This window comes from Nomascus leucogenys, chromosome 19, assembly GCF_006542625.1.
Source record: "Nomascus leucogenys isolate Asia chromosome 19, Asia_NLE_v1, whole genome shotgun sequence".
In the NCBI taxonomy this organism is placed as follows: domain Eukaryota; kingdom Metazoa; phylum Chordata; class Mammalia; order Primates; family Hylobatidae; genus Nomascus; species Nomascus leucogenys.
In genome coordinates, this window is record NC_044399.1 from 40,694,754 (window position 1) to 40,710,297 (window position 15,544).

The 15,544-nt window shown below is 41.7% G+C and overlaps 1 protein-coding gene across 3 annotated transcripts in view; it reads right to left on the minus strand.

Moving 5' to 3' along the window:
* PRKCE (protein kinase C epsilon) overlaps positions 1-15,544 on the minus strand; it is a 531,054-nt gene that overhangs the window by 168,275 nt on the left and 347,235 nt on the right. For all 3 annotated transcript variants that reach the window (XM_003262805.4, XM_030799764.1, XM_030799765.1), the window contains exons 7-10: positions 14,236-14,378; positions 11,142-11,238; positions 8,123-8,322; positions 5,280-5,453 (exon numbers count right to left, since the gene is read on the minus strand). In XM_003262805.4, the coding sequence (XP_003262853.1) occupies positions 5,280-5,453; positions 8,123-8,322; positions 11,142-11,238; positions 14,236-14,378 (614 nt within the window). The remainder of the gene's footprint in view (positions 1-5,279; positions 5,454-8,122; positions 8,323-11,141; positions 11,239-14,235; positions 14,379-15,544) is intronic.

A 15,544-nucleotide genomic window follows, 5' to 3' on the forward strand; every position in this document is an offset into this window, starting at 1 on the left:
ATCAATGGCCTAATTTTTACTTTTTTTTTTTTTTTTGGTTTAGTGTTTCTGTTCTTCAGAGTTGAGTTCCTTGAAATGACACTTTTGCTCCTACGTTGTTAACACTCCTTTTCTCACTTCTCCCCATGCTCACACAGATGATCCAAACGCATTTGAAAAACGTCTCCAGTTGCTTTTTAAGGATTTTTCCATGCTGCATTTTCCCTAGAGCAGCAAGGGAGATTGGCTAAGGGAGATTCTCTAGTTCACCCTTTGTTTCCTTTGCAGCAAAGCCCTCCAGAATTTGGCTTCCCAGGCCTGGCAGGAAATGCCAAAGGGTGGGGGATGGGTAGAATTGTGTAGAGATGAAATTTTTAAAGAGGAAAAATCATGCAATTATTCAAGACAGGTTTTGTGGGATCCTGTTGGAGAGAATGGTTTCAACAATGGGGGTCATAAATACAAATGTACAGACTCTAAAAATCTGGGAATTTCATTTCCTGTAACTTCCAGAAAAAAAAAAGCAAAAACAAAGCTACCTCTCAGTGGTTCCCCTATCCCTTGTAGTCAATGTCTGAATGGGAACCTGGGAACTGGGAGAGGCAATTCCAAAAGTCACCTTCCCCGCTAATGACCAAGCCCCTAAGTTTTAGAGCCTAGCAGTCCAATAAGGAGGGCTCACAGCATTGCCTCCCCCCTCTACCGATGGGCATCTGATCTTGTAGATGCAGGAATCTGTCTCCTTATTTTCCAAATACCCTCCCTTTCTCCTCTTCCTTCTTTGCTCTGGTTCAGCCATTATCATTTCCTTGGAAGAAGTAGGAGATAGCACTGGTTGGGAGTTCAAGCATTGGAAAAATAATACAAATGAGATTTGGAAATAATTTCTAGGTTTCAGCAGCCATGTCTTTACCCCTACCCTCTTGCAAATGCCACCCATGCTTCCAGGTCCAGGGTAGGTTCTACCTCCATCAGGAAGCCTTCCTGACTGCCTCCTTGCATGTCTGTCTCTCCACTAGACAGTAATTGGCATGAGTTCAGAGTTGGTATCTTTTAGCTTTGTAGCCCTAGAATCTGGTACAGGGTCTAGCACATAGATGCTTAACAATAAAGACTTGTAATTGAAACAATTGTAGGCCATCATTTTTTTAAAGCAAGAAACAACTGTGGGTGTATAAGAAAAATTTTTTTTCTCATATGCAAGAAAATATTAAACACTACTGACAATGTTACCCACTTAAAAGTCATCTAGAATTTTTAAATCTAAAAAGTTTGGTCTTTCGTTCACATCAACAGATACAGTTCTTTGTGGCTATGCCAATTTTGGTAAGCACCCTACCTTTGTAAAATAAGAATTATGTCCAGGGTTTTTTAGTTGTAAGAGGGAGGACCTGGGACGAATGTGGCTACTTGATCTAGACTGGAATTAGAAGTCCTTTATTCCTCTTTCTGTACTTTATGTTTTGACAATGAATTAAATCAAGTTTGGTAGAATTCCCTACATGGTTCAGGTTACTCTTGCATCCCAAAGACACACTAGTTTGAATCTGACTGAAATTAAAACCACTGGCTTATTTTGTTTTTCTGTCTGCTTTTTCTCACTAGCCCTGGAAAGCTGGAGCCATTTTATTTGCTTTTTGCCTTTCTAGATCCCACGGAGAGGGATGGAGCACATGAGCCAAGGGTAGGCGGGCTCAGTAAAGAAAAGCCCAAATCCCCTCTTCAGCTGTAAGTTGGCCCTTCACTGGGCTGCACTGACCAGACCTGAACCTGACTATGTCATCATGACTGATGCCAATGGGTTCATACGACCATTGCCATTGGTCACTCCCTCTTCAGCTGTAAGTTGGCCCTTCAGTGGGCTGCACTGACCAGACCCGAACCTGACTATGTCATCATGGCTGATGCCAATGGGTTCGCATGACCATTGCCATTGGTCACCATATTAGATACAGTGACATCACTTTACACACTTCTAAGTCTTTCCAGTCAACTTGTATGCAGCCTGAAGCAATGTGTAACCTATCAGAAGAAGTTCTCAAAGGAGTTTCCAAAAGGACCATTTTTTTCCAATACATTGAAAAATAAAGGCTCACCTAAAAATAATTAAACTCGACTTAACATTATTGCTGTTCTGTGTGTCATAATTAAACAAGTATGAAAGAAATCTTAATAGGATTGCAATCTGGTCTTTGTGTTCCTGAATGGTGTATTAGAGTCTTAATGGAAACCAGGTTTAAGGTGGCTCAGAGGAACTGTCTTTTGTTTTCAGGAAAAGTGAAACTCAATCAAGACTGAATTCTGTGGCTATCAAACCCAGCTGCTATTCCCAAATCCTGTCCAAATTCTCTCTACCTTTCAAAGCCTGGCTTGATCACACTTCTTCCACTAGATCCTAGGGAAGACCCCCTCCTCTGAGTCTTCTTGGTTTGAATACTCCCATCTAGAACATAACTATTCAATGCTGTTTGCTACTCCCTCTTAGCTTGTGGAATTTAGAATAACCTCCCAATCTATTATCAGTGAATGCTTCCACTTGAGAACTTTCTTCCTTTGTGTTAATAACCCCAGCATCTACCTCAGAGTCAGGTGAATAATAGCTACTCTTTAAAACTATGACAAACTGTTGGTTTGTCATAGGGAAAGTCACATTTTTTAAAAGTTAAGTTGAAGGTTTATAAGCTGATTCTTCATCAGGTTCCTTTCATAAGTAAGTTAAGATCCTTCTATGAAGTTAAAATATGATTCACTTTAGAAAAATTCAGTGAATATGCATCTGTTACTTAAAGCAAAGTATTCTATGAAATTGAGGTGGCATGAGAGAGTTGGTGCAAAGCTGCTCCTGTGACTGTGGCTGCCTGACAGTGGCCTGAGAAAAGATAGTAAATATCTGAACTACAGAGGAAGCTCCTTCTCTGTCCATCCTCACCCTACAGCCATCCTTGACAACATCCATGTTAGTTTGATCATTGTTCTGCCATAAAAGAAATCCCTGGTGTCATTCAACACCATTTTGTGCTCCAAAAGCTGCCATATGATGAGGAATCCTTAGCCTTGTTATTCTACAATGCTCAAAGGAGAACACTGCTGACATTGAAGACATCCATTCCCACTCCCTCACTCATTCACCAAGCTGACCTTCAACTGTGGCTTCCCATGATCCACCATGTACAGGGGCTCCATAGAGCCCTCACAACTAAACTGGACCCCTCCTAGGATGTTGGGCCTCTTGATAATGGTGTAAAGAAAACTTGCCAGAGTGGCTCCCTGCTGGGAAAGCTACCTCAGATAGTGAGAGAGAGGGCTACCTGCTGGGGACAGGGGAAGTGGGAGGGTTCCTCTGACAGAAGGGACCCTGTGCTGGATCGGGCACAAGAAACTAGCAATGTGAATCAGAGCAAGGCCCCACTACCTTGGGAGTCCCAGAGACTCGATGAGATGCCAGGTCTGACTCTGCCAAGATGGAATGCCTCTGAGCAAAATAGTTTTACTTCTCTGAAACCCAATTTTCTCACTGGTACCAAAAGGAAAGAAAAGAAAAAAAAAGGAAAGGAAAAGAGAGAGAGATAAAGAAAGATAAAGTGACTTTGAAAAAATCTTCCAAGCCTTTGATTCTGTCCGTGGGTACCTGTCAAGCGTGAGGCCCTGTGATAGGCACCATGGAAAATACAAAATATGATACATTTCTCATGAATCTAAAATTATGCTCTAGTGGAAAAAAGAAGAAAGTTAACTCCATCACTGAGTCTCTATTATGCAGGATTCTGTACACACACAAACCCATAAATATTAGGCATTACACGACACACATCAAAAATGAGAAAAGCTAGTAATTCTTATACTTGTTCAGAAAAAGGGATAGATTCTTATTAAATAGGGGTCCCTGAGGAAAGTTCCGTAGACAAAGAAATATGTGTCCTTCTTGAAAGATAAGCAGAATGATTTCCAGATTTTCAGACAATATTTCTTATTCTCCTGAGAGATCAGAAGGATAGGAAAAATTCCACAGGATCAGGGTTCCTCAGCATGGAATGGGCATTGTGTGTGTAAGAGAGAGATGGGGGACCCTGGGATCAAATAAGTTGGGAAAAGTAGATTAAACAAGGGTAATTTTTTTTTCATTGCAGGTCTCCTCAAGGATGCTAATAAACATATGTGTGTTGAGACTAAGAGAGGTTACGTTTGCAGTGACTCCAACTATGGGTCACAGAGTCCTTTCTTCTTACAGCTGCTCAAGTGATTGGGGTTCTGAGAAATCCTCTCTGGGAAACAGTGTACCAAAGATAATGTAAACTCCATGAGGTCAGGGACTAGTGTAGTTCACCACCGTATCTCCAGCACCTGGCATGGCATCAGATACACGGGAAGGATTTAATGAAATATAATAAAAGAAAAGTTTGCCAAATGACTCAATGAATAACTGTTGAATTTTAAGTGGAAAAACTGGCATTCACAATGACATGGAGATGAGAATACACCCAGAAGCAAGGTATCACCTCTCCATGATGTCACCCTCAGGGTCTGGGTTCCACATAAGCCACAGCTAGGAGTTTCAGGTGATGTCTGTCTTTGCCTTCTCAAGAAGCAAAATACTACAAACATCCATAATGATCCTAAAAGACTTTAACTCCTCTCAACCCCTCAAGAAGTATAACAAAATTAGAGCTTCATGAAGAAAATTGGTGTTTCTTTACTAAAAACAGGTAACAAATCAGTTAATGATACTCGAGTCAGACTCTACCATGGAGTTATGGATTATCTTTGTTTCTTTACTGCCACCTTCTGGTTCCCAGACACCTATGTGGTAAATTAAAAATGCTGCCTTATATTTGTGTTTCACTATGAAATTTTAAGCATTTGTTCACATCCTTTATTTCAGATGACGTTACACAGATTAGAAGAGATTAAGGTGGCCTCTACTCTTTTTCATATGACGTGAAAATAACTTAGAAGTTAAGTGATTTGATTAGTGACAGAAAGTTAGGAGCAGAGCAAGGACTAACCACACTTGTTGGTTTTTCCAATGAGCAAACAGTGAGTTTAGCCATTTGACTTTGTCCAGCTCTGGCTGCAAAGAATTCTACAGCTCTCTCATCCCTTCACAAGCACAACCTTGAATGGAAAATCCTGTGCCCTAAAAAAGAAGATGCTGTTCAAATATATCTTGATCTTTTCAAGGGTAAAACCCATCCCACTTTACAAAGTCTTTGAGAGAACAATGTAGAGGGTCTAAAATTGGTATTTTATCTGATAGTCAAGATGCCCCAACATGGCAGCCAGCCAGCTTCTTCCTAACATACCTTGGTCTGGAAGCAGCAGTAGAGTTGGGTAAGGTACGGGTGTTTCCGTGCCAGAGCCAAAATCCTCTTCTCTGTCATTGTGCAGTCCACATCATCATCCTGAAGGATGACATCCTTCTTTAAGACCTTCACAGCATATACTTCATCTTTGCCCTTGAGTTCTGCCAACATGACCTGCAATCAATCAATTGCCTCCATCAATCTATGCATGTATGGAATAAAAAGAAGAAGCATAAGCTAATACCAAATACTTTAAAAACTAATTCTGTTTTTTCTTTAATTTTAAATATTATAACAAGCCTGGTGTGGTGGCATGCACCCAAGATACTTGGGAGGCTGAGGTAGGAGGATCATTTGAGCCCAGGAGTTACAGATCAGCATGGGCAACATAGCAAGACCCCCTCTCAAGATGCATACATAATGTTTAAGAAAACTTTCTATTCTACATACTACAATTCTACAGTTACTACATTCTAATAGTTACTACAATTTATTTATTTTTGATCTCTGGTACAATGCCCAGGCATAGAAAAGAGAAGTTCAATGCACATCTGTTGAATGGTTATTCATATGTTTATATGCGTTTGTCATACTTACAATTACAGTACACCAAATATTTTTACAGTTACAGTACAGTAAAATATTGTAACTATTTTTAACTGAACATTATCTTACAGACATTCTCCATGTGGTCTCCATTATTATCATGGTTGCTTATACTCAATTCAAGTAAATATAATTTATTTAACCATTTCCCTCAAATTAGGCACTTAAGTTATATCTAATCATTAAGTATTATATAAGTTGCATTGAGTATTTTTGTACACAATTAAAACAATTTCTCTTGGGTTACATTTGTAAGATGGAAACTCTCATAAGTAGATTAAAGGGTGAAGCATTTTGCACATTTCCTATTTTCAGAAAGGATGTGTGACACAATGTGCCACTAGCAATGTAGAAGTGTTGGAGTTTCATGGTGACTTACCAATATTGAGTAGTTTCACTTAAAAAGCTTTTTGGCTCACTTAATAGGTGTGAAATGTTACCTTGATGCTATTTTTACTTAAAATGAAACTTTAAAATTAACTGTTTTCTGACTGTATTTCTTTTCGTGTAAATTATTCATGTCTCCTTTGTCTATCATATTAATTTCTTACAAATTTATACACATATGATATATAAAGATACTAACCCTTTACTTTCTGTAAAAGTTTTTCTAAGCCTGTTTTATGATTTTCTGTTATTTTATTCTATTGAAAAGAATCATGTATCTTTATGTAGTTGAATCTGTCCTTGTTTGCCTTTATGGTTTCTTTTATAACTCTGAAGCTGGAAACGTGATTCCTTTTCAAGAGAGCTAATTAACAGTTCTATTTTCTTAAAGTGTTCCTATCATTTGATATTTTTGCGCTCATTTACCTACAAACGTCACAAGCCTTTCTCTTCTTAAATAAGTAACTCCTAAGTACAGTATTCCAATGTAAGCCATCAAAGCTAAAAAGCAGCCATCAGAAACTTAATGAGGGAATTCATGATGTTAACCTGAAGACTTTTTGTCGCCTACATATTTTACAGACTCTTTAAAACTGGCTCAAACTTTGGCTGTGATTTTTCCTGAGAGATAACCTAAATGCTCCAAAGTCATCTAAGTTCCCATTCTGCCCACACTGTATGAAAACCTAGAATCTTGGAGTCTTGCTCAAAATTAGACCACATCCTATTCCCGTCCCAGAGTTATGCCTAACCAGAGGACCTCTTCTTATTTAGTCAGTCTCTAAAGAATGTAATTGCTTCAGCTTTTGCCATTTAAGTAAACCCCAGTTACCTTCCCACCAGAGTGGTATCAGGGTGAGATAGGGGCAGGTGAGATGGCTGGGAACCAGGTGGGATGGGCCAGCTGACTGACCTACAGGCTGCTGCTTTCAAGAGTCCAGGACATGCCAGGACATGTCATCTCAGGAGCTTCCCGGTCCCCAGAGCAGGACCTCCCAGAACCTCTCAGGAGGTCCCAGAAAGGTGACTCCCAGGCTCAGCTCTGAATAGAGCCAGGGAACAATCAGAGATCTCAGGTGAAATGCAAACAGCTTCCTCTGCTCCCTGCCCCTTAGTCTTCTTTCTAAAATGAACAGGAGTTAATTTTTCCATCTCACCCAGCCATCAGAATGATGGCTGATCAACTTTAGTGCTTTATTGAGCATACTAAAGGCCACACCCCACACCACTGTATTCATCTCAGTGGGAACAGGATATGGAGAATGGCACCAAGGGCAGAGGACCCTGATCCAAGGCATGAGATGATTATTCCCATTTTCTTGCCACATGTAAAGGATAAACAAAACATTGATCACATGCCAGAAAGATCAGTTAAATAACATTTACCTTCCAAAGTAATGCATGCTAAATTTGCTTTGAACCCTAGGGTTACTGAGGGCAGAGATTCATTCTCAAAGTCTTCATAATGAATTAAAAACAGAATTTCAGCTGATCTCTGAAGGAGGGAAGACATGTATTGATACTACTATTGATTTGGAACACTGAGCATTTAAAACTTTCCAAAGTGCTTTCTCATCTACCATCTCACTTGATTCCTGTCCCCATTCAACAAATGAGAAAAACTGAATTCGAAAGAGATTAAATCACTACTTGAAAGTCTCATATAGCCAATTAATAGCAGAACCAGCGCTCCTATCTACTTGGCCTCAGGTCATTTGCACTTACAAGGAAGGAAAGAAAACCTAATGAGATCAGGCTGAAAGGTTCCTCTCTCAATCTTAGATCAAACAGACGAAACAATGCTAAGGAGTAGAACAAAACCAGCAGTTCCACCCATGTGTGCCACAGACCTTGCCAAAGCTGCCTTTGCCCAACACCTTGATGAAGTTGAACTCATCCAGGCCTAGGCGCTTGGCCTGGCCTTGCCGGACTTCGCCGTTCTCACCAGGGCTCATCAGCTGGCCATCAGGAGACGATGCTGCCCGGTGTTCCTCCCCTCGGTTGTCAAATGACAAGGCTTTCCGAATGTTGTTCTCAAGTTCTTTTATTTCTAGGGCCAAGAGGAACAAGAAATTGCATTAGTGCATACCTCTTAAGCCCATTCCATTAGGACTCAACACTCAGACTTTCCCCTGTAAGCTCTCAGTCCTCTTTCTGGTTCTTCACAACAAGAGATCCATTGTGACATCGCTTTGTATGTTCCTTCATCTGTTCACCACACTCTCATTGGCACCTAATGTGCAGCAGAGCCTAGGTATGCAAAGAGGAGGAGGACACAGTCCCTTCCCTGCCCTTGCAAACTCCGGATTACACTGGACCTGGCTGTCTCTCTGAAAGCCCCCTTTGGCTAGTAGCCTATTCCATTGTTCTAGGTGAAGCACACAAATCTGGGCCCTCTCTGGAATTCTGCAGAGTCACAGGTATCCTTCAAGTTTCCTTTGAAGATGAGAACAACGAATCAAGAACTGTCATCACAGTAATCATTGGTGATATAATTATTTCAACAACTGAGCCATCAGAACGGTGGCTGATCACTGAAGGTGGAAACCTTCATACCTTCTAAAAGCCTTCACTCAGCCTTGTTGCCGGGTTTCTTCTAAATACTCATCTCACACAAGGTTATCTAACAAAACGAGCAATGGGCTTATTATTAACAAAAGAATTGCTTTCCCAAGTGACATGTTGCAAACTTATCTCCAATGGGGCGGGAATTTCTCAGTACAATTTCTCAACTATGGGACAGTCTTGTGTCCCCCTCTAGAGCTTATGACCTGAATTACCTGGGGGAGATAATGCTGGATGATCCTCTGACCTTTTCTATTTGAAGAAGCTTTACTGTTAGCAACTCATTCATCAAGACACGCCCTCTTCTATGTGGAAATGGGCATCTTGAGCATAATCCGATTTTAAATGATGCTTGTGAATAACTTGGATTACGGAAGGGGAACATAGCCTATTAACCCTTGGGAATCAGAATTAGGCATGAGTGACAGAAAGAGATCTTCAGCTTCTTTTCAGAAGGACAGAGTCCCATAAGGGCTCACTCAAGGAATCCGGAGAGCTTTCCTAGACCTGGAGTTTGGCTCCTCTGAGATGTGTTGGGGAAGGTGAAGAGGGGGAAAGCTGCTGAGTCTGCAGACACTCCCCTTGCCAATTCAGCAGTTATCCACCTATCACTTAGCTTGACTAAGTAACTTTTAATCTCACCATAGAGCTAAAAGCCTCAGTTATTAAATGAATTTTGGAAGGCAAAACATAGTTGTTTGGGGACACCAAAGCTTGAAGAAAAGGTTTTTCTATGTGTTTTCACAAGGGAAGAAAAAGAAACTATGTCTTATTTCTGTTCTGTAATAATGTCGCTCAGAGGCACATCTGTGCTAACATCACTACTGGGAAATCCTGGCCTCTGTGTCAAGTGGGATGAGCAGAGGCCCTGGGGCCACTGTATCCTGCCACTGTATCCATCCAGTGGCAGAGCTCAGAGCCAGAGAGCATGCAGGGCAGGAGCCAGGCCTAGAAACACTGGTCTCTGAACTCTTACCTGGGGTCTTTTTCCTATATGACCCTGTCTCCCTGAAGCTCCCAAAGGGGATTTCAGCCTCAGAAAGAAACATGTGAAAACCCCCAAACTGGTCTGGGAAAATAGCTACAAGTTCTGCAGCCCCAGAGTACATCAGGCTACTTATGAATGCTTCAAATCTCATTTGGAATGAGGTAGAGTATAAAGACACAGAAAGTTAACTGGAGTAGCACGAAGAGGGACTGAGACCAATTATTTTGTGGCCTCAGGGGTGGTGCATGACCCCCAAAGCTCTTTTATTTACTCCTGGGTAAGAAGGTCTGGGTCATGGTGGTGACCCCCAAGGAAGGTTTGATGCAGGGTTTCTGAGAGTGGGTCCCTCAGCCAGCATGAGTACAGTCTTGCCCTTACCACAGACTTATCTCCAAACCTTGGGACAGACCTTTTCAACACTCTGACCTTCCACTTCTCACTCACTAACCTGGGGGACAGTAATGAAGCACCAACACAGAGTGGGTACGGGCATAAAATTAGGATAATGAACACAAAGAGGGATATAGAAAAACCAAGGCACCATTGTCAGGCTGTGATGGTTATTCCTGTTCTGCAGATGCATATGTCCCTTACCAGGCATATCTGGTAATGGTCACCAGAGCAGGAGGTTTTGCAAGTATAAGTCCCTCCTCAGCCTCAGCATTCTCAGATGGCTGCATAATTATTATTGTGCAAATTATGTCTGCAGAACTTATTGTCTGAAGCATATTCAGACAGAAGGAGATATCTGTAGAGGGGAAACAGGCCTAGGACTGGCCTCCTTCCCACTTCTTTTCTCAGTCTGTCCTCTAGCTTCATCTTTCTATCCCCAGCCACCCAAAGGCCAGGATAGAAGACATCCTCCCTCACCCAGCCCCAAACTCAAGCTGATCTCAGGTTTTGGGTATGATGATGGGGAAGGGAGTGTCAAACTCAACTCAAGGCAGTGGTGCTGACAGGTCTAGGGCCAGGCAAGAGCTTTAAGAGAGGGAGCTGTACCCTTCTCTTTCCAGTACACTTGGAACCAGGGACAGAGGCAAGGGAAAACAGAGAACCATAACATCATACACTCGCTCTCCTCTTACCCTGGCCTGGAAGGAAATTAAGGCAGATATGGCCATGGAGTACCCAGCCCTCAAGAAGTTCTTGTAGAATGAAAGAACTATTAAATCAACAGGCAAAGGGTGTGTGAAAACCTGCCAGGGCTGCTAGCTATTTCAGCTAACAAGCTCACTCTTGGTTAAAGAGGCCTCAGAGCTCCTTGGTCCATCCAATGGCAGAACTCAGAGGTCAGGAAGCAAATCTGAGGGTCTCACCCTGGTCACAAGGGGAGGTGGGTGCTGACTTGGATCGATCTTCCTCAGATGGTGAGCTTCCAGAAGCAGGCTGCGGGGACTCGGCACCAGCAATGAGCTAGAGAGGAGAGAAAGCAGGGACAGAGGCATCAGAAGGGAGGGTTGAGAGTTTTCTGATGTCAAAAGCATCAAGATGCCATACAAGAGCCGTGAGAGTTCCCAGAGCAGTGGGAATTCAGTAGATCTCTGTCCTCTTGCAGCCATCGCCAAAGTAGCCGAAATGAAGTTCGATCCTTCTGTGACTTCTGACCAGAGCAAGAACCACAAAAGGAATTTCAGTGCACCTTCCCCACATTCACAGAAGGATGATGTCTTCCCCTCATTCCAAAGAGCTGAGACAGAGGTACAATGTTTGATCCAACCCCATCCAAAAGGATGAAGTAGTTCGGGTTGTGCGAGGACACCATAAAGGTCAGCAAACTGGAAAAGTAGTCCAGGTTTACAGGAAGAAATACATAATCTACATTGAACAGGTACAGCAGAAAAAGGCTAATGTTCAACTATCCACGTGGGTATCTACCCCAGCAAGGTGGTTATCACCAGGCTAAAGCTGGACAAAGACTGCAAAGAGATCTTTGAACGGAAAGCCACATCTCACCAAGTAGGAAAGAAGAAGGGCAAATACAAGGAAAAAACAATTGAGAGGATTCAGGAATAAATCTTATATATAACTTTCATTAAAAACTGCTAAAATAAAAAAAAGAGAGTGTTCCTAGTACCCAGTGGTACTTGCTGAATTGATATTCTGAAAGCACAGACTCAAGGTTTCATTTGCCAATTTAAGGGAAGAAAACAAGACACTTCAGTTTGTTCACTTTTAATTCTATCCAAATACAATTGACCTTTCTAAGCAAAGCTCACCCCATGTCTTCCATAAAGCCCCCCTCCACCTATCCAAGCAATACAAGTTATCTCATGCAAAGCAATGTGACACTTGTCTCTAACACCTGTTTGGCACTTATTTATATCTTATTCAGCTTTCTATAGTTAGTATCTTTATGTGTATATTGTGAGGGGTTCTCTACTTAAGTAGACTATACGACATTTAAAGGTAAGACTCTGTCCAGCATTTTTATTGCCCCTAGTGACTTACACAAAGTAAGAAACGTAACAGATGCTCAATAAATATTTTCAGGTATATTGATATTTGTTGGTAAATTTTAATAGAACACCTCCAGTGAGGTTTGTTCCTTGGCATAGATGCTGGCATATCCACTTTGAGTCTCCATTAACATCAGTGGTTTAGACTCAAAGATCACAAACACTTCTGCTCCCTTTCAGTACTTACTCTTGGTCTACCTGCTGTGCACACACATCCTTTCTGGATGATGGACTAGTTGCAAGGGGCAACACGAGGGCTACCAAAACACCAGAAAGTCTGATATTCCTGCAAAGAAGCCTTTGAGCTTCAGACCAAGGGCACTTCTCTCCCATCCTCTCATAGTGACTTGAGTTACAACTTGGCTTTTTCCAATTTTGGCATCAGAAGCATCCCAGCAATAAAAATATCAGGACTACAGTCCCTCAGCCTTCTACCCTGCCCCTTCTTGAATTTCTCCATGTTGGCTTCTTACCTGTTGGTTCTTCCAAATCCAAGACAAGGCAGACGATGTCTCACAGCTGGCATGATAGCCCATGTAAATATAGCGCAAAGAGAGCAGGTACTGAGTTTTCTTTCAAATGTTTCATGACAAAGATTCTGTCTTAATTTACTTCTAGACAAGAATAAAAACCACGTCTCCTGAAAAGGGCTCTCTCTAGAGCTTTTAAATGTGTTTGCATAACGTTGTCATGACAGAGTGTTTGCTCAGCTTGCCTCTTCAGCAGGGCCCTAGCATTCTTGGGTACTGATACTCTGCTTGCAATTCCAGCACCTTGGGTCAACAACTGAAGTCTTGTTTCCACCAATGGGATTTACAAAGCCGAGAAGAGCCACCAAAAGCACAAAGTCTCAGTTATCTCAACCAGGGAGAAGAGAATTTTTTCTGCAACCCTTGCAAAACAGCTTTGCTTATTGAGAAAACAGGGTAGAAGGAGAAGTTTAAGAAAATAAGAACCCTTCAACCTTTCCTATACAAGAGAAGCAACATGGAAGAGCCACGGGTAGCTTCTAACATGACAAGATGACCAGGAAATGTAGCAAATGCCTTGAGAAGACATTTCAGGGCAAAATTTAGGGAGACTATTTAGGTGTCAAGATTGCAGAGGTACCTAGAGTCAGACTTGCTTTTCTAGTAGGGGGCTTGAGGATGTTTGCCACTGGGCAATGAGGGCCACTGCCCACTGCACCCTTCACCTGGATTTCCTGCCCCATTAACATGGTTCTAATTTTCTCATAACTTACTTTTCAAAGACCTCTTAAATTTTCTAGGCCAGGAGCCAGGGCCAAAGAAGAGCCTACAAATGAAATGCTACGGATGCCTTTCCCTCTGTTTACATCTGTGGGCCCTGACTTACCAAAATAACATTTTGGCAAATGGATCTCTTCTTACTGATATTTAGAATGTCACAGAGATAGAGACAGTTTTGGTCTCCAAAGAATGGCCCAGATGTTTCATGTCGTGAGACATTAACAATATTCCCCGGGCAGCTCAGTGCTGGTATGATCACAAATCATCTTGGCTTCCTCCCTAGAAAAGAATGTGGTTCCAGTTCTTCATCCATTTATCTTCATTATAATGATACCAGGGGTGAAGGTCAGACACTGACATTGCTTTCATGCCAGTTCTGGAAGCAGATAAGTCCATTTCCTTGTATAGAGTTGTTAAGCTTTTTCTAGAAGGAATTTCAAATTCCTCATCTCAAAGTTTATGTTTCTCTGGCAAACATAACCCTTGAGGCTTGCTTTGTTTTCACTCCACTTTTGGAGCTCAAGAAGACGTTAATGTTACCTGCCTGGCTTCTATCTTTGTTTTTTTCTTTAAGCACTGCAGTTTTGAGTAAAATACCTCAAACCCAGGAATCTTATGACCTCACTACAGAATACCCTCTGGAAGCCAGCACAGAAAGGCTAGTCTGAAAAGGGCTCCAGAAACACCACCAAACAGCCAGTTACCTTTTTCCTCCTCTGGCCGCTGTTGGTGATTTTGTCTGGAGTAACGCCCAGGTCAGCCAGCACTTTGGCGATTCCTCTGGCATCCACTCCACAGTTGGGAGCCACGTTGGTCTCACATCGACGGTGAACATTCATTTTGCAGACTGTAAGGAGACATGGAGAAAAGACAGATAAGTATTCATGGCCTAAGATGTTGCTTCTTTTCTTTGAGATTGTATTATTATGTTCATGAAGTATTACATGTTCGTTTAAGATATAATTTGGAAAATATACAAAAATATATATATATGTCTTCCATCATACAAAACCAAAATCATTCATTAAATCACCTTGCAGAGATAACCACTGTCTCTAGTACTTCATTCCAGCCATCCTTTCTATGTATATTAAATATAGATAGTAAATATCACATTTATATTTCCTTCCAGGGAGTGGACACTGACTCGAGAAGACTTAATTCCTTTCTCTGAGAAAAGCTAATTTGAATTCTGGACCCAAATAAGTCACGTGTATACAGTCTACTCCATTACTTTATTAAAATGTTGGGACATTACTGAGAGAAGAATGACCAGTGGTTAGGCTTCTAAGGCCCCTTTCAGATCTCCAGTCTGAATTCAATGAATTCCTTTGTTTTTCCCTCTTCACTTAGTTGTCCTTGGTGTAAGACATCACAGGTGAAAACAACCTGCTCATTTTCAGTCTGGCACGTAAGGGGCTTAGAAGTCAGCAGCACTCCATTCTAACAAGCAAAACGCTGAACAAACTACAAAATCAACAGCTCTTCCGAGATCCACCAAGTGAAGTGAAGTCCTAGGGCAAACTGAAACCGCTGCTCCCAGAATTAGACAGCCAGCCAGGCGAATACAGAGAATCACAACTTACTGAAGCAGAAACCTCTGTAGGAACAATGCTGGGGTAGAAAAACTATAACACTAACCAACAAATGGGGGGCTCAGAGCAGACAAGCCTGAGAGTCAAAAACTCTAAGGGGGACCCAGTCATTTAGTTGATAGACTTCTGTATATTCAGTTGAAAGTTGTGCTCTTCAGAAGCTCAACTAGATTCTCATAGTAAATATGGAGAAAATCTCATGATTTCAGTGTGGGGGTTGGGGGTGGGGAACATGGGGAGAGAACCATTTTTTAAAATAGGCCAGAGCACGCTGTTCTTCTTAACGAGGGCTTCTCTTAGGAGAAACTATTTTATCAGAGCTTGAGGGTTTTTTTTTTTTAATCAGAGATTGAGGTTTTATCAGACCCCAACTGATCTGGGGACAAGGAAATCCCCAACTCCAGCCCACTCTAGCCAT